The 19,344-nt window shown below is 32.3% G+C and overlaps 3 protein-coding genes across 4 annotated transcripts; 2 read left to right on the top strand and 1 right to left on the bottom strand.

Moving 5' to 3' along the window:
* Nucleotides 1-6,449: 6,449 nt before the first annotated feature.
* LOC129310534 (V-type proton ATPase subunit H-like) lies at nt 6,450-13,560 on the top strand. 2 transcript variants are annotated; one of them, XM_054952398.1, is made up of 12 exons: nt 6,450-6,607; nt 6,722-6,783; nt 6,991-7,116; nt 7,250-7,352; nt 7,461-7,533; nt 7,835-7,900; nt 8,039-8,156; nt 8,875-9,036; nt 9,409-9,534; nt 9,764-9,889; nt 10,783-10,962; nt 13,054-13,560. In XM_054952398.1, exons 2-12 carry the CDS (start codon nt 6,754-6,756, stop codon nt 13,300-13,302), a joined length of 1,359 nt encoding a protein of 452 aa, XP_054808373.1. In that variant the 5' UTR covers nt 6,450-6,607; nt 6,722-6,753; the 3' UTR covers nt 13,303-13,560. The 2 variants fall into 2 exon arrangements, with proteins under 2 accessions (XP_054808373.1, XP_054808374.1); XM_054952399.1 differs by having other exon boundaries at nt 6,453-6,607; nt 6,725-6,783.
* Nucleotides 13,561-15,084: 1,524 nt separating this feature from the next.
* On the top strand, nt 15,085-16,878 carry LOC129312071 (serine/threonine receptor-like kinase NFP). The gene has a single exon (XM_054954637.1). The coding sequence runs from the start codon at nt 15,085-15,087 to the stop codon at nt 16,876-16,878; it is 1,794 nt and encodes a 597-aa protein (XP_054810612.1).
* Nucleotides 16,879-16,974: 96 nt separating this feature from the next.
* LOC129312072 (putative pectate lyase 17) lies at nt 16,975-18,589 on the bottom strand. Its single transcript, XM_054954638.1, has 4 exons — nt 18,214-18,589; nt 17,768-18,123; nt 17,532-17,667; nt 16,975-17,410 (listed from the first exon to the last, which is right to left on the bottom strand). Exons 1-4 carry the CDS (start codon nt 18,568-18,570, stop codon nt 17,243-17,245), a joined length of 1,017 nt encoding a protein of 338 aa, XP_054810613.1. The 5' UTR covers nt 18,571-18,589; the 3' UTR covers nt 16,975-17,242.
* Between the last annotated feature and the right edge of the window lie 755 nt (nt 18,590-19,344).

Raw genomic sequence — 19,344 nt, 5'->3', positions numbered from 1 at the left:
TAGTTTATATTCAGTTGGTTCAGAGGGAAGTTTATCCTTCTAGTTGAGAAAGCCTTCGGGAGTGTTGATAAATAGGGAAGTTTTCTTCTTCTTCCTTTTTTTTTTTTGGTCGGGTGGGAAGGTAGGGGGAGCTTATTATTTGAAAAGAAAAAATATAGCTTTTAATTCTTATATTTTGTTTGTGTTTTATTTTTTGTCTCTATATTTTTTTTTATTTTAAGTTCTTATATTTTTATTTTTTATTATTTTTGATCTATGAATAAAGTATGAGAATTTTGCGGAAATCAAAAATAATAAAAAATAAAAATATAAGGAATTAAAATATTAAAAAAGTATAAAAATTAAAGGAAAAACGCGAGTAGATAACAAAAATCAAAAGCTATGTTTTTTCTTATAATAATGATTATTTTTATATTATTGCAAAAATTCTTGTTGACCACGACGGCGACATTGATTCATTTGTTTTCCAGACAAATGGGAAAATGGACTGTAGAGAATGGATTTCTCAAAATTCGTTATCAGTGCAAGAGTTTTGAACATAAAAATAAACCAAAAAAGCAAGAACTTCGAGTATGGAGCGTATCTCTGAAATAAAAAAAAAAAAATCTGCTAACAGTGCGTTACTCTGTCACTTTGAGATGTTTATATTTTCATAAGGAATGCGGTTTATATAATTTATTATAAATTATATATCAGTATGCCAATATATTGATGTTAATCAATGTGTATAATAAGATATATAAAAGTAATATATTTATAAATTATAATTAATGAGATTTATGTTAAATTTTCCAGAACAAAAACTTAGATAAAACGAGGATTCATTAATCATAAATTACATTTGAAAGTCAACAAAGTATTCTTTTATTTTAATTACACATAGGAATTCTCTTTTTGGAGGGTATTCTGTTTTAGATATTGCTAATGCTAAGTGCTAAATGAGAGCATATCTTATAGCAAAGATTCAAATCTTAAATTCACTCTATTATGAAGAATTAACCAATCATTATATATATATATATAAGGTTAAAGGCTATGAGAAATTGCCACATGTTTATTTTTAGGTTTGTTGTAATCTCATATTTTGAAATGTCTTTCCTGCGATTTCGTGCTCTGGAGTTAGGTTTGGTGTTAGGTTCAGGCTAATTATTATTTTTTAATATCTATAAAATATGTTATTTAAATTTGGAGTTAGGTGTGGGATGGCTTACTAATTTTTAGATATATATAAAAATTATTTTTTACCTATTTGAAATTCAAATCTCATCATATTTGAATTCAAATTAATATCTATCCATTTAAAGTTTTCATCCACTCTAAAAATATGTCAAAAATATAGATTCATATGATCGAGTATATATATGTAAATATATTGGTATTCAAATTTAAACTAATATTTATCTATCTAAATATTTAGAAAATAGAATATGTGTTTGAATATTTAGACTATCCTCATGATTTTAGAAAGTTATAAATATGATAAAGAATAGATATTAATCTATTTAATAATTTAGATCTCATGATGTTAAAATTTCATATATTATAAATTTCATAATATAGGTATTAATTTATTTAACAATAAAATATTTAGAACTATTGTTTGTTATCTATGGTATTAAGATGTTAAATTTTGAATAATACTAACATGTTAAAAAAGCCCTCGTGAAGTTTATTAAAATTCAAATATATTAAATATCTATACTCACAACAATAATTATTTAATATATATCATCTTGATTTTTAAAAATTACCTCTTAATTTTCTCTCTCAATTCAGCCTTATTCAATTATAAATTACTAGATTAGGTCAATAACACATTTCACACCTTCACATTCATCTCACTTCTTTAATTATGTTTGGTTTATTTTTCTCTCAATTGTTATTCATACTATCAATGGTTTCTACGTCTAAGATGCATGCAATTCACTTCATTAATACAATAAAAAAAGATTAACGCATTATGGTTAGGGTGATTCATATTTAGAGATTGCTAGGTAGAAATATATTCGAAGAATCCAATGGAGTGTTGAATTAGTCTTTTAGAATGTTTGAGTAAGTGTTTATGTTTTTTGTATTTGTTTTTTTATAATTTGAATCTCATGAATTACATCCAATATATAATACTTATTCTATCTGTAGGACAACATTACTATAGGGTGGCCGAATCTCTACAGTCATTTGGAAGCCTTTTGTGAAATGTTCTAGAGATATATTGCATGTCTCCTAGTGCTCCTGATCATATCGGACAACATATTGTCCTTACAGGATTAGCTTCATGTTCTTTATGTGAAAATTGCATTTTGAAATGGATTCCATCCATCCATCACTTTAAGTTTAATTTTACTAACATTCCGGAACTTACAAATAGAGAGGCAATAAATGATAATTACTTTGTTAGTATTTATTTAAATTTTTTAAATTTGTTCTTTGAAAACCCTATTTAGCATGTTTAAGATAATACCTTATCTTAATTCTTTATTATCAATTCAAAAATTTTAATTGTGGATTGTCTAATATTATTTAATATATAAAGATTGTGTACATATATTAAATAATCTTATTTTATATAACAAATTCTCGACTATCTTATATAATATAATTTTTTATCCATTTTCATCTATATTTAAATCTTTAAAACTCAAATTATTGTGAAATATTAAAATTTGATGAACTTTCATAAAATTTAATATTTTCTTAAGGTTAAGATATTGATTGTTTCTTGTGTAAAGTTTAAAATCTAAAAATAGTAATATTTTTAATTAAATAATGTTATTTCTATTTGCTTATTAAAAATAGTATTACTTAATTTAATGATATTTTTAAATAACTAATAATTTTATTTAATTAGTAAATATTGAGATTTGAAATTCAAATATGTTATCAAAATAAGTTAAAAGTGCAAAACATCGACCAATTGAATGTACAAAAAATTATCTTTAAAATATATCTTTGATAAAATAATTCTCCTAAATTAATCATAACTTTGAGGAGTATTTAAAATTTTGGCATGCTATAATTTGAATAGGATAAGTTAATAATATTGGTCAATATATTTAACTATTTTGGATTGCCAATATAATGTAGTTAATAATAAAAAGACTTTAAGTTATTAATAAAAAAAATCTTTAAGTTTAAATTTGAAATTTTAAGCTAGATAAATTAAAATTTTAATATATGATGATTAGAAAATATTATCAATTTTAATTTAAATTTTCATCCATGTATATATTATAATAATTAAAAAATAGAATACATTAACTTCTTTTCTAATTTAATTTCATTAAATATGCATCCTTTTTTATTTTTTAAACATACACGAACTTTTTCTAGAATTAATAATTTTTTAACAAAAATTTTCTTTCTATTTTAAAATTTTTATTTTCATTTATTCAATTATTAATTAACTATTAAGTCATATATTAAATTAAAATAGTCTATTTAAATGTAGATGTTTTGTAGCAATCATTTAATATATCTAAAATAATATTTTAAATATGTATATGAAAAAAGCTTAATGAAATAGGGAAGTAATTCATAATGAGAATAAATTAGTCAGTATAATTTATGCTTTCTTTTTTTTTAAATGTTATTAGTTTGATCACAAAATTTCTAAATTACTTAGTTTAAAATTTTCACATTTAATTATTTAAAGTTCCTTAACTTGAGGAGGAGAGAGAATATACAAATACATTACGAGGACAAATTAATACTTTTAAGTTTTTTAATATAATAAAATTTAAAAAATTAAATTATTTTAAAATTTTTAATTGAATATTCCTAATGGGGCTAAAAAGTGGAGTAAAGTGTAGGTTTTAAAATCAAAAGAGAGATTTGTGTAATTTTAGAAAAATGGAGGGAGAAGATTGTATTTTACTCTAATTAAAATAAATGGTATTGGCTACCATTTTATTCTAGCTATATATTATACTAATCAAATAAGGAAGGTTAATTTAATTAGATGTTGGAACAAAATGATAAAGATTGGAAGAGGAAGGATTGAATAATTAAACAATAAAAAATTATAAGCGGGTTAGCTCACAGGTTGGCGGGTTTGGGTTAAATGGTGTGAGCCAAAACTAGCCAATATCTAATTGAGCTCCAGATTATACAACCTAACCTGCCACTCTTTGGCAAGGTTCGACTCACGAGCTTGATTTATATTACCAACTCTAATTGAAATCAAAAAAATACTACAATCTAATGGAAAAAGTCTTAGAGATTAAAGCTTATACTTTTACTTGACATGTTAAGTTTGGATGCAAGTGAAAACAAATTAATAAGAAATGAGCTAAATTATAATAAGGTTGCATTATATGATGAATTGATAAGATTGCTTTAAAGCCTAACTTTTTATAAAAAAGAAGATCTCTGATAATGCTATTGAATTTGATAAAGAAGATATTTTTTTTTTAATGTATGGATATGGTGGTGTTAGGAAGACATATATTTGGAGGACACTTTCTACTTCATTAAGATCTAGAGGCAAAATAGTTCTCAATATAGCATTAAGCAGGATAGCCTACTAGGAGGACATACAACTCATTCAAATTTTGTTTTCTCTTTTTATGAATGAAGATACTCTACGTAGCATGAAACATGGAAGCGACTTGGCTGAATTATTTGTTTGCATATCATTGATCATATGAGATGAAGCTCTAATGGCATACAAGTTTTGTTTTGAAACTCTTGACAGATGCCTAAAGGATATTCTAAAATTAAATAGCCTATTAGTTGGTGATCTTTCTTAAAGTTGCTATGTTTGGTAGAGATCTAAGGCAAATTTGGCCTTCCTGTTATTCTAGGTGAGTTAAGAGATATTTTTATAACTATTAACTTTTTGTTTTGGGACAATTGTCAACTTTTGACACTAACAATAGACATGAGACTTCTATGAACAAATAATAGGGTATCTATTAGTGCTCTTTAAAATTTTACTAATTGGGTTATCTCAATTGGTGATGCAACAGCTGCTGGAGCTAATGAAAGATTTATGGATATCAAGATCTTAGATTATTTGTTATAGGATAGTTGAGATAATCACAAAGTCTATTGTTAATTCAACTTTCCTGATTTTCCTTGCCAATATATATAATTCTTCATATTTTAGAGATAGGGCTACATTAGCTCTTATGTAGCTTGTGACTAAAGAAATAAACAAGTACATGTTATTCTTACTTCTTGAGAGAAAGTTGAATACATGAGCTTTGATAGTATTATTAAACATGTTGGAAATATGAATTTACTCAATGACTTGCATTTTAAACATTTTCTAAATTAAATTATAATGTCAAACCTCCTGAATTATAAAATAAGACTTAAAATAGGTGCCCTAATTTTAATGTGAATTGAATCATTGAGAAGTTTATGAGTTGTGCAATGATACATGTCTTATAGTTACATGAGCTAGAAAACATGTTATTGAAGCTTAATAAATGTCTGGATCAACTATAAGGATGAAAGTATGTATATCAGGTATTGCTATGTATCTACCTCATCATTTAAGATTGTCATTTATTATGAGAAGGAAGCAATTTCTCATTATGTTAGTCTTTGCAGTTCCTATTAATAAGAGCTAGGATTTAATTTCATGTCATATTGTTTTGTACATAACTCATTTTATTTTCACCAATGATCAATTATATGTTGTTTCTCATGTTCAAAGCATGGAGAATCTAAAACTATTAATTCTTGATGAGGATAGTCCCTATAAAAATATAACTTTTAATGTCGTTTACAAAAATATATTCGATAATTTGATTTAAATAATTATAAAAATTTGTTAATTTATCTCCCATCATATCCATTTATACAATATACATTTAGTTTTTACCATTTGCTTTATTTGAATATGTATATATAATATTAATGATTATAGTCATACAACTCTACTGTATATATGATGATATATATAAATAAAATATCTTCTACAAATTATTCTTTTAAACTTATTTATAAAAATTATAATATAAAATACACAGGTACTTTACTAGTTTCCTTAAAAAGTCTCCTTTTATTAATCACCACTTTTTATCTACAAGTTAAAGAATGATCAGAAGTGGAAAAGCTTTTTTAAAAAATCTTGAGCATGACCAGCCAGTGAATGGATTTTGTACCAGTCATAAGATAAGAATCATCAAAGTATTATATTGAAATATTATATTTTTAATTATTATATTTCAGAAATGACCATTAAAATATTATTTTTGTTTATTTTTAAAGTGAACAAATAGATAAAATATAATTTTATTCAGAAAATCTAAATTTTAAAGTAATTATGTTCCTAATCTTGTAAGCGCTGAATGTGCTCTAATCAAATTAAAGATTATGTGTTTGATTTTTAATTTGTATCTGGCAAAAACATATTTAAAAGATTCAATTATTTGTTAAATTTAATAAAAACATATTTCAAATATTTTTTGAATGGGTTATTCAGAGTTGCCAAACGGCCTCAGTTTTACCTGGGCATCCATATCCCAAGTGACACTGGAACTTGACCGTCCCGAACCACCTCTCCCATAAGCCAACACTCTGATCTATCTTGCGAAGATCACTGGCCCGTTCTGTTCCGGAAGGGGGAAAAACTGCCCGAATCGCGATTGTGGGAGAGGTAAGCCCTTGTCTATCCATCATTGGTCCTAACTCTCTCAATTCTTTCTTTGCCCGCTACGCTCTTTTCATATTTTCCATCAATTACTCTTTTCTGACTTTCAATTACAATCAGAAGTAAAATTCTGGTTCTAGGATTTCATTGATATGGAGATAGCGGAATTAGCCTCCGAACAGGTTCGCGATCGTTACACTTTATCCCTCTTCTGTTCTTTGTTTAGTTTCTCTGTTCATTGTCGTTTATTCTATCTGATTCGGTTTTAGATTTATTTTTTCTGATTGTTTTGACATAGTTTGGCGTATTGTTATGTATTGAATGTTGTTGATTATCCAGTGTGGACTTATGTTGCTGTTTCCTTTGACATTACGCTCAATGTTCTAAAGGTTTTGAGGAGGGATATCCCATGGGAGACGTACATGGCGACTAAGCTGATCTCAGGCACAAGCCTTCAGCTCTTGAGGCGTTATGATCATCGATCGCGAAGTCACAGAGAACAGTTGCTGGATGATGTAATTTTTGTTTGTTTATTTTTTAATATAAACAATCTCTCTAGTTGACCTTGGTGTCAAATTGATCGTAACAATGGTTGCCAAGTTTACTGTCTGATGCGATGGTATTGAAAATTCAATATCATTGTTGCAGGATGGTCCAGCTTATATTCGTGTATTCGTTCATGTTTTGCGTGATATTTTTAAAGAGGAGACTGTAGAATATGTTTTGGCGTTGGTGGATGAAATGCTTGCAGGTAATTTGAAGGAATATGGCATCTCATTTCTTTCTTTCTTTCTTTTTGGTGATGATGGTATCTCATTTCTTTATGAATTGTGAATGCTAACCTTTTCATCTTTCACAGCAAACCCAAAAAGGGCTAGATTGTTTCATGATAAGTCCCTTGCTGATGTAGATGCCTATGAACCTTTCTTAAGGTCAGTAACTGCTCAACTATGCTCTGAATATTAATTATTACTTTGAAAGTTATGGAAGCTCACTTTTGGTGCTTATATATTATTCCATATTATATCAGTCAAGTTGTAATGCATTTCTTCCTAAAATAAAATTCAGTGCCTTTTTAAGTTGAACTAGTTTCTGTTTATGCATGCCTTCGAGAAAAAATGTTCATTTGTTTATGATTGATGTGATTTCATTTGATAGTTAGTGGCTTCTATCCCCTGTAATCCAAAGTTTTAAAGTATATATGTTATAAATAACATATTATCCATCTTTCAGATTGCTCTGGAAAGGGAATTGGTTCATACAGGAAAAAAGTTGTAAGATCCTTGCTTCAATAGTTAGGTAATATAAACATAATACATTTGCAAATTTAAGGGCACAGTTTTTAAGACCTCAAACACATTGCAGGATCTCAACTTATTCCCCCACAAGATGTCTCCTTTTCACTAATTGCTTTTTTAACCACTTCTGTGATTATAGTGTCCGGCCAAAAAATCAAAATGGCTTTGTTACAAATGGAGAAGCGTCAAACTCAAAGAAACCACTTACTACTATTGACGATGTTTTGACAGCATTGGTGAAATGGCTTTGTGAACAGGCATGTCATCACTCCAAGATTCTTCCCTTTCTTCCATCTAATTAGAAATTGTAATCTAATCATCGAGGACTTTTAATAGGATAATTGACTTGATGTCTATGCAGGATAGCTTTGTTAAACAATTTAGTCACTAGCATTCCCTTCACACTACAAATTAAGCTAGTCTTAGATAATTTCTAGATTATTAGAAACTTACTAAGGGTGGATCAAAAGTAGGGGATACGTTAAAACACACAATCCATGTAGAAGTTTTGTTGGGTATTATTGTATTTGTAATTCAGAATATCCTACAATAAGGACAGAGTAGAGTAGCCTAGAAAGGTATCAATCCAATTCCACGTTATACATATCTAAACATCATAAGATTTATCATGCTCCATAAAAAAGATAGCTTCTTTCTCACTTGTGATTACATGAGAGAAGCCCACAAACTTGTTGAGGATACATGTACTCATTTTAATTTGCAAAAGAAGATGCCAGAAGTACTTGAAGAGATTCTGAGAATTTATAAGATTTTGAACTTAAGTGGATGTGGTTGACAGAAAACATGTTGAACTTTTATGGCTCTCTCTTAATCTGGACCTCATATCTGGATAGGCGTACATGCAAATAGACACTCAGATCTGTGGGCAATTATGTTTCATCTTGTTTAATAGAACTCACATACATGCACATGCACATGTACGCTTTCTCACCTTCATTTTATTACTATCTGCAGCTGAAGAAGCCTTCTCACCCTAGTCGTGGTGTTCCAACCGCTGTCAATTGCTTGTCAACTTTACTCAAGGAACCCATGGTTAGATCTTCTTTTGTTAGAGCAGATGGGTTCAAGTTGCTTGTACCTTTGATTTCACCAGCATCCACTCAACAATCGATTCAGGTAATTTTTCATAATTTGACCACCAAGAGGCTTAAAGCTGGTTTAAACATTAGTTGGTCCATGTTGGTTCTGCCAATATGGGTAGGGTTTTTGCATCTATTTATACCTGATGTGTATGCTGGATGTCCCATAGCCTCCAGAGCATTTGCTAATAGATGGCTAAACACCTATGATGGATTCAGTCCATAATGAATGGCTCTTCTTTCTTTTGCAAACAATGGAAGAGAGGATGGTTGAGGAATTAAAGAATTGGTGACTTTATGATTGATGTATTAATAGCCAGATTAAATATTGGGACTTGCAAAGTTAGAATTGAAGGAACTTGTGTTGAAATTAGAAATGAGAGTCAATTTTGAATTTTCTCTGCCACAGCTTCTTTATGAAACGTGTCTCTGCATATGGCTATTGTCCTATTATGAGCCTGCAATTGAATACTTGGCTACTTCAAGATCCCTTCCGCGACTTATTGACGTCATAAAGAGTTCTACAAAAGAAAAGGTATGACTTGCTTATGGAGTTTATTAATCTCTTTTCTTTGTTATTGGCTTTCTTATTCTCTGTTCAAGTGTTATGTGATACTCCCCTGTTGAATATACATTGACTTTCTGTTAGATTTTCTGTTGCCTTCAATTATTATTCTATAAATATTTTTATGCATGCTATGTTTATAACTGTGTGAGGTATATGTCTGTGATCTTAACAAAATTGTTTTGTCAATTTTTGTTAGGTTGTTAGAGTTGTTGCCTTGACTTTTAAAAACTTGCTGTCAAGAGGAACATTGGGTGCTCAAATGGTTGACCTTCAGCTACCGCAAGTTGTTCAGAATTTGAAAGCACAAGCATGGAGTGATGAGGTGAGAGAAGAAGATGGACCTAGACTAACTTCCTTCTTCTGATTATCTACTTATTGTGCTGTGCAAATAAAGATGTAGTTGGTCTAGTGTCTGTCATGCCAAGATTGATCATTAAGAATAAATAATCATTAGAAATTATTCTTCATTTGAATCTTGGTGTTTATTTCTGTAGTTATTGTCATATCATATTTGATTTTTTTTAATTATTATGTTTTAGATATGGTTCAAACTATTGTGACAATATTTACAATCTTTAGGTTTAGTTATATACAGGTACACTGGCCTGTGGAAACAATAAAGTTACTTGTTGCAACTTGCATTTCTTTTGATGGAAACTCTCGTCTCAATTTTCAAAATCTTGCCTCTAATTAGAGAGCACACAATTTTTTTTTCTTGGATGCATAAAATAGTTATTCAAATCAGATCTGCTTAGATCCATTGGCCATTGAAAAATTTACTGCTAGGCAATTGATGACTTTTGCCTTCTCATGGTGGTAAATGAAATTTGGTTACCTATGTGATGATTTGTTACCCGGGTATTTATTAATGATTGGCTTGTATAGCTGCCAAGAATTTATTTGATCTCTTCTTTCCTTTTGCATGTTTGCCGCTGGCATTCCTGAAATATGTCGTCAACTCACTGGCATACTGAGGAATGTTCATAAAGCATACACTTTTCTTTGATTATGAGATGCCTCTATATTAGCTCTTCTTTTTGCCTTGAATCGACCATATTTATTACATTCATATTGTTTTGCTCGAATTATCTGAGATTATGCATCATGAAGTTTGTAAAATCTGGATGTTGAGTAGCCTTGCTGTATTTTCTTTCGAGAGAATATACTTCCTGGTGCTTCCTCAACACACTTTTATTGACAATGGGCTTGTCATAGGACTTGTTGGAGGCACTAAATTACCTGGAAGAAGGGCTTAAGGATAACATTAAGAAACTAAGTTCTTTTGATAAGTATAAGCAAGAAGTTCTTTTTGGCAATCTGGACTGGTCTCCCATGCACAAAGATCCCATATTTTGGCGAGAAAATATTACCAATTTCGAAGAGAATGACTTCCAGGTATCTCTCCGTTGCCTTTTTTTTTTTTCTCATGTCACTAATTTAATCATGCACTTATTTCGACTGTAAGAATAACAATACTTTCATTTAGTTTTTGTTTTTTAATTATTTTGTGGAATATGGAGGAAAAAGTTGAAGTCATTATCCTGGTTCACCAAAAGAATACAATTGTTGCTTATGGGGCTCCCGTTTTATGGGAAATGTTTATTACATAATGCTAACTGCAAGCCAAATGCCTTGGTCTTTGAAACTTCGCCTTATATAGATTTAACATTTAACCACTTGGGCGGCCCAAAAAAAAAAAAAAATTTTACTACTTTCTATTATCCATGAAGTATCTGGACACCTAAAATATCGTAGTGTCTGGCTTCCCTGTCTAAGTCCTCATAGTAAGATTACCCTTTGAAGCACCAATCTGCCTAATTTCAGATGTGTCACGTGTCAGACTTGTCTTTGACTAGCACCACCACCATGATACACTGTTGGCATCCATGCAGACTTGCGAATACCTTTTTATTTTTTGTGGGTCCAAGGCGTGTCAATGCAAAGTAGTTTATTTTTTTTCATCTCGATGGCTCAGACATGAGTGTCCTAGAAAGAAAGGGGGTATGAGTGGAGAAAACTGAGTAGAAGTAGGATAACAGACTAGAAAACCCTCCTTGACAAAATTAATCAATTTCTTTTCTTTATTGCATTATTTAAGTTCTTTTTGTGCATGAGTAATTTTTATATCTATATAGAATTTCTGAGAAGCTGTTTTTTTTTTTTTTAATAAAATAAGCCATGAACAATATGGCTCACCTCATTCTGTGCAAAGTATGGTCTAACAATTTAGTTCAAATATAGCTTTAGAAAATTTATCGAATACTCCAAAAGTGCTATGTTATTTATATTATATCCAATGAAGAGAATCCAATTTATCTTTTCAATGCATAACTATTACCCTCTCTAAGTATTTCTTTTTCAACTTCTCATTATATTTTGATTGTTTTTATTGGATAGATTACACATGACATGACACTTCGAGAGTTTCATAGCATTTTGACCCTTGATTCAGTAGTTTTTTAAAGAAAGAAATAATGGGTGAGATATACCTGGAATGTAAGAAAAGCTATGACCACAACATGTGTGTCATTTTTTGTATATTTTGGAATATTTTTGTGTTTCGTTGCATCAAATACCTCAGATTACAGCAGAAACGTAATTATAATTGTGTGTTTAAATGTTTCCCATTTCTAATAGGTCTGATGAAGATGGTAGGAAAAAAATGGGGATAGCAAAGATAAGGCTGTTGAGATAGATGCATGGTCATGCAGGAAAAGATAAGATTTTGACCATATTTAAGAAAGTGTTGCATGACATTTATAGTTGAGAAGATGATAGACAATTATTTAAGGTTTCAAATAAGACTAATGGAGGCACTAATGAGAAGAGATGGATAGAAGGTTTTGAATCCTATGAAAAGAGGGACGAGCTAGCCTAACGGGCTGCCAGCAACCTTGTCCTCTTTTGCACAAAACGGGCTGGGCCAAAGTGGCTCGTTTCAGCCTGTTTGAAAATGGACCTTTTTTAATGAAAAAAAAAAAAAACCCAAGAACATGTTCCTATTTCCAAAACTCTTCAATCCTAGAACCAAATTAAAAGGGAAAAATTCATTACAAAAAGATATGGGAAGAGGCCCAGAGAGAAGAAATAATAAAAATGTTGAAAAAAAAGAATCCATAGGGAGGGGTACAAAAAGCATAGAAGAGAAAGGAAAATCCAAACAACAAAATTATATATTAGATATGATAAAATCAAACCAAAATCTAAACAAAAGAAAAATCCTTGGAAAAATCAACAAATCACATAACAATCCATGGATGATCATAAATCAAAAAATCATTCAGAGAATCCAAAAAAAAAAAAAAAACTAACAAAAAATCCAGCCACATCATTCAAATTCATTATCTAATTAGGAGAAACAAGTAAACGAAGAATTAGAATTGCCCTTAATTGTTGCATGTTCATTAATTGTACCATGATATATAATCTCCTGAGAAGAGAAGGGTTTATCTATGAATGTGCTGATATCGTTGGTCTATGTTGCAGATTCTAAAAGTCCTAATAACAATTTTGGACACGTCTGGGGATCCGAGGACTCTGGCTGTTGCTTGCTTTGATCTTTCACAGTTCATAAATTACCATTCTGCTGGGAGGATCATCGTGACGAACCTTAAAGCCAAAGAACGAGTGATGAAACTGATGAATCATGAGAACTCTGAGGTCACTAAAAATGCGCTGCTGTGCATCCAAAGGCTTTTCTTAGGTGCCAAGTTTGCTAGTTTCCTTCAGGCTTAGGTCTTTCCTGCTGGCCGCTGGCATTCAATTCATCAACTCTACTGCTAGCTCGCAAAGTGGCGTGGACTTTCTTCTGTACTACTATGTTTATTCTCTGTCTTTCTTTTTATAAAATTAATTTATTAACTGTGGTCCTCATGATGTCGGTTTGGAAGCAGTGAAAGAAATTCGACATGAGAAATAAGTATCTTTTCCTCTCAGTCATTGAATAAATCGAAGTTTTGTAGTAAGTTAATAATAAAGTAGGCTGGTTGAATATCTCCGGTAAGAAGGTTTTTATGAAATTAATTAGTGAGATTTCAAGGGGATTTTAAATTTATAATATTCCTTTTCAATTGCTGTTTTGCCATGCTTCTCGTGCAAAAATCTATTATATAGGAATGGTAAAATTAAGTCTTGCTCAAGTAATAGAAATTATTATTTTTTTAATGGAAATAAAAATAAGTTTTGGAAAAAATAGATTAAACAAAATATTTTGAATGTTTAAAATATTAATAATGGATATATGCCGAATATTTTGTTGTAGTTAAAGATACATACAAATTTATATTTATATTATTACAAGTATTATATAAATTATTTAAAGTTCAAATTATCATAAGCAATGTAGGGATGAAATAAAAGTCAAGTATTTAGGGACTATAAATTTATAAACAAAAATTGGATGCCAAAAACATGATTTTAGGTCAGAATCAAAAGAAGAATTGGGGCTAGTTCTGCTTTTAGTATTTGTGGAATGTTATCTGACTTTTTGTATTCGGCTGAAAATAACAATAAATTTAGGAAGAAAGTTAGGAAAATCCAACTAGTCTTAATTGAGAAGTTCTGTTTTTTAAACTCAGTTGTATAATTTAACAACTGTGAAGAATGCTGGTTGGCTTTTAACAACTATCGACGAGAAAACTTGCCTCTTGAGCAGTTCTCAAAGAGAGAATTCTGTTCCGTTTCGGTCTCGACACCTTTTGTTTTCTGGAGGTTCACTAATTAATTAATTTAATTTTTTTCCTCCGGCAAGAAACTATTCGATGCTTCATAAAAAGATTATGCGCTTCCACGTGTCTAATGCTGCATCATTCTATATTATATTCCCAGTCGGCTGTATCAAATCAATATTTTCTTCGTCCTCTCAGTGTCACTTGCCTACTCCTCTCAAAATCATATTTTCCATATCAATTTGAAGCATGGATATATAATCAAAATTTTAGAAAATGAATTGTTTGAAAGAAAATCAAATTATATAGAATTTTCGCCATGTAATTGAAAATTAAAAAGGATATAAATAATTTACCCAATTAAAAGTGGAAGAAATATACTTCCGAAGCAAAATGTAAGTTAATGAGTGTTTCAACGTGCTAAGCTGAAGAAGTGACTCTGACTGCTGATGCTTACTTTTATAGCTATTTGCATGAACACTGCACAGTCGAACATATAATCGTTACTCGGTGAATTCCATTTTATTATATTCTATATTCTGTCCAACCTCTGAAGAGCACAGCAAGGGTTAACTAACGAGATTTAATTTAATCATTTTATTCTCCTTGTCCCTTTAAAATCTTGTGAAGACGTCAAACTGGTTTCGTCTTCACGCGTATACGTTCGGGGCAGTTCAACATTCTCTTCCACATCAATGATTCTCAGTAGAAACGTCAAAATCTAAACCAACACAGACATTCATTGTCCTAGGATATAAAAATGATCAACTTGTGCTGAGATTCACTACCTTTGCCCAAAGTTTCTTGTCTCGTAAACCCTCCATTCCCGGTTTTACAAACCCAAACAAAAATGGCGGACCGCTTCTTCATTTTCTCCGCAAATTTTTTTCTTTCAGTAATTCTTGTCTCTTCCACTTCCCATAGAGCAGCTCAGCCACTGAGCATTGACAAAGGAGCAAACTTTTCATGCCCTGTTGATGCCCCTTCTTCCTGTGAAACATACGTCACATACTTTGCTCAGTCTCCCAATTTTCTGAGCATAATCAACATATCTGATTTATTTCGGGTCAGTCCTCTATCAATTGCGAGGGCCAGTAATATAGTGTTTGAGGATAACCATAAGCTGATTCCTGGCCAGCTCTTACTTGTACCTGTGACTTGTGGCTGCACTGGTAGTCATTCCTTCGCTAACATCTCCTATGTCATGCAGAAAGGTGACAGCTTCCACTTTGTTTCAACCTCTCAGTTCGAGAATCTCACCAATTGGCGAGCAGCAGAAGCTTTTAATGATACTCTTGACCCTAATCTCTTGCTAGCAGGGACCACTGTAATTTTCCCTTTGTTCTGCGGTTGCCCTTCAAAGACCCAATTGCAGAAGGGGATCAAGTTTCTAATCACCTATGTGTGGCAACCCAATGACAACTTGTTTATTACAAGTTCAAAGTTTAATGCTTCTTCAATAGACATTGTAACCGCAAATAACTATCTGAACTTCACAAATTCAGCCAGCCTTCCAGTTTTGATCCCTGTTAGAAGCTTACCTGCGCTTTCCCAACCTCACCCTTCATCTCAGAACAACGGCAAAACAAACCATGCTCCAATTTTCATTGGTACATTCTTGGGATTTGCTGTTCTCATTTCTGTTGTAGTGATTCTACTATACGCTTACCGTATGAGGAGGAAAAGGATGGGTTTGAATAGGAATAATTTGAGGTCGGAGACGACAGACAAGCTACTCCATGGGGTTTCTTGCTATGTAAGTAAGCCAATCATGTACGAAGCAGGTGTGATCATGGAAGCTACCAAGAAGCTCAGTGAAAGGTGCAAGATTGGGAAATCAGTGTACCGAGCCAGAATTCAAGGGCAGGTTGTGGCAGTTAAAAAAGTGAGGGACCAAAATGCCAAGGAGGAGTTAAGAATGATGCAGAAGATGAATCACGCAAATTTGGTGAAGTTAAGGGGTGTCTCTTCAGACAATGATGGAAATTACTTCCTTGTTAATGAATATGCGGAAAATGGTTCTCTTGATGATTGGCTTTATCCCGACCATTCTTCAAATTGTATGTCATTTCTCACATGGAGTCAGAGGATAAGCATAGCACTAGATGTTGCCATGGGTCTGCAATACCTGCACGATCACACTCAACCCAGAATAGTCCATAGAAACATCACAGCGAGTAATATCCTTCTAGACTCCAAATTCAAGGCCAAGATAGCTAATTTCTCCATGGCTAGAACTTGCACGAATCTTGTGATGCTTAAAATAGACATTTTTGCATTTGGGGTTGTTCTGTTGGAGTTGCTCACGGGGAAGAAAGGCATGGAAACGAATGAAAAAGGAGAGGTGATGATGCTGTGGAAGGAATTTAAGGGGATGTTTGATTTGGAAGAAGAGAGAGAAGAGAGACTTAGAAAATGGATGGATCCTAAGCTTGGAAGCTTTTATCCCATTGATGATGCTCTTGGCTTGGCTTCTCTGGCACTGGCTTGCATAGTGGGCAAGTCAATGTCAAGACCAAGCATGGGAGAAATCGTACTGAGCCTCTCTCTTCTCATTCAGTCATCATCTGATGCTGCCGCCTTAAAGGGATCTTGCACATTAGATATCGAGGTTGCTTCACTAAGCAGTCCTGCAGCTCGTTGACGGAGTTTAGATTCAAGACGAGATTGCTTTGTTAGAGAAAATATGGGTAGTTTAGTTTATCGGAATATTCTGAACACTTTGTGACGTAACATAAAATGAAATAACTCATCATCACTTCCAGATATTATGGGTCCCAAATGGAACAAATAAATACATGGAGTAATCAGCAGCAACATTAAAATGATGTCAACATTCTTCTTAAGGTACAATGCCCGCTAATATATACACAGGTTCATCAATCAAGTCATCAAATCGAATTGAGAGAATAATCTTGCTTCAGATTTGAAATCCCCGCATTGTAACTGAAGTCAGCACCTTGAGGTTTTACTGCATCGTAATGCGCCAGCTGAGATAGTCAGTGGCCTTACACATGAAGCATCTGCAACTTTGAATCTTTGTTGGCGTTATAATTAGGCTTTGGCACTTGTCCACCTTTTGTTACAGTGAAGGAAGCTCCGTTCTCAAAGACGTCCCTCACGGAATGAAATTCCAATGCTTTGTCATTCCCATTACTACTTTTCCTCCACGTCACCTGCTCACATTATATATATAAATATGTTAATCAATCCACGAAGCTAGCATCCATACTTCAAAAGAATAGAATGGAGTCGTATCATGTTTCACATTCATGTTAAACAAGTCTAGTTGTCTACCTCTTTACTTCCTGAGGTTGGTGCTATGAAGAGATTAGCTTCACTTTTGAGGCTGGGCTCCATGCTGCCACCAATGGCGTATTGTAGCCATCCTTGGTACAGATTGTTGGCTACATGAGCATACCCATGTCGTATCCTGCAACATACACAAGTTTATAAGAATGTTTGTTACAGTCACATATTTTAATGTCTTTTCTGATGAAGTTGATATTGATTTGTGCATGATTGAGGATCACCTGGGCATGCGTTGGTTGCAATTAGGTCCAAAATGGTTGTAGACTACAGTGACCTTCATATTCTGGTCTCTGATATAACCATCATCGTGCCCAAGGAGCATGACCTTGTCCTGATCTCTGAACCAATTATTGGACACCGTCACGTCAGTGGAACCTCTCGTGACATCCAGAAGGCCGTCTGAGCATCTGTAGAGAGTGTTGTGATCAATCCAAATCTTTGAAGCGGAAACCAATCTGACTGCGTCTCCATCTACATGACCCAGAGATATCACCTTCCCTTCACCACCCATCACCATCCCTGGACCTTGAGGCTTGCAGTGATGGATCCTAAGCCCATGGATGATAATGTTGGTTGCCTAGAATTCACATAACAAATTTGAGTGCATTAAACTTTAAGCTTGTGATTCAATGGAAGTGATCTCTATACACATATATATAGATGTTACCTTGTAGATCATGAAGCATGCGTTGTGAGCAATGTGGACCTCAACGCCTCGGCCATCAATAGCAGTGAAGCTGCTGATAAGAAGGGGTCTAGCAAGCTTGATGTGCATGTCTCTTTGGAAGGTGATCCAAACCTTGCCTTGGATCACAGAGGCTCCGTATCTCAATGTTCCGGGTTTTGGGTTAACGGGGTCATCATTTGGATCCGTGACTTTATAGTGGATCACGTCCTTCCCAATGTTATTTGTCATCTTGCCTGCATAGCCCACAGAGCACATGGCAAGCTGTATCCTATGTCTCCTCCATTCTGGGTTCAATCTCCAACACTGATCAATCACATTCATTCTTAACCCACTCATCTTTGCTTGCTTCGCATCACCAAGCTTGGTAGCAAAAATGGCCACAATCATTATTGTCAAAACAAAGTGCCAAACAGTTTCATGGATGCCCTGAAAAGCCATGATGATATATATGTAAGCTAAGCACTTGTCCTTGTATGATATCTAGATCTCTCCAAGCTATTTGTTAATTAATTACTAAAGAATGAAGAAGAAATGGATTGGAAGGGGATTATATAGGATGAAGTGGTTAGTATTTAGTGTCTAACAATCTAGCTAAGTTAGAAAGAGGGAGGTTTTCTGTTTTTGGTTCTTACCAAACTCAGGGAGAGAAAAACTAACAATTAGCTAAATTTGAACTCCATTCTGGTACTGTTATACTTGTATGGACAAAATTCATGAATTTCCCTGTTCGTTCCCTAGATTCACCAACTCCTTCATAAATAGAATACTAAATTTTATCCCTATCAACAAAAAGCTAAGAGAGAATACTGAAATATATCAAGTTTTAATTTCAATAATTTTCCAATAAACAATGTATTCAATTTTCCGTGCATAGAAGAGTACATTAGTCTAAGAACCCTTTAGTTAACTTTGTTTTGTGAATAATATATAATTATATTGCAATTATTAAAATAATTATTTTGGCCAAAAATAGCTGTTATGTTAAAAGTTAATTCTTATGATGAATGAGGAATGTTGAACATAATGTGAGTCTATATGCTTATGGACGTGAAGCCAACGGCTTCAATAATCAATGAAAAGTTGGAACCGAATAAATAGAGATGGCAAATT

This window comes from Prosopis cineraria, unplaced genomic scaffold (assembly GCF_029017545.1).
Source record: "Prosopis cineraria cultivar Desert tree isolate PC_DT_omini unplaced genomic scaffold, ASM2901754v1 PC5, whole genome shotgun sequence".
Lineage (NCBI taxonomy): Eukaryota > Viridiplantae > Streptophyta > Magnoliopsida > Fabales > Fabaceae > Prosopis > Prosopis cineraria.
This window is presented reverse-complemented; position numbering and strand designations above follow the sequence as displayed.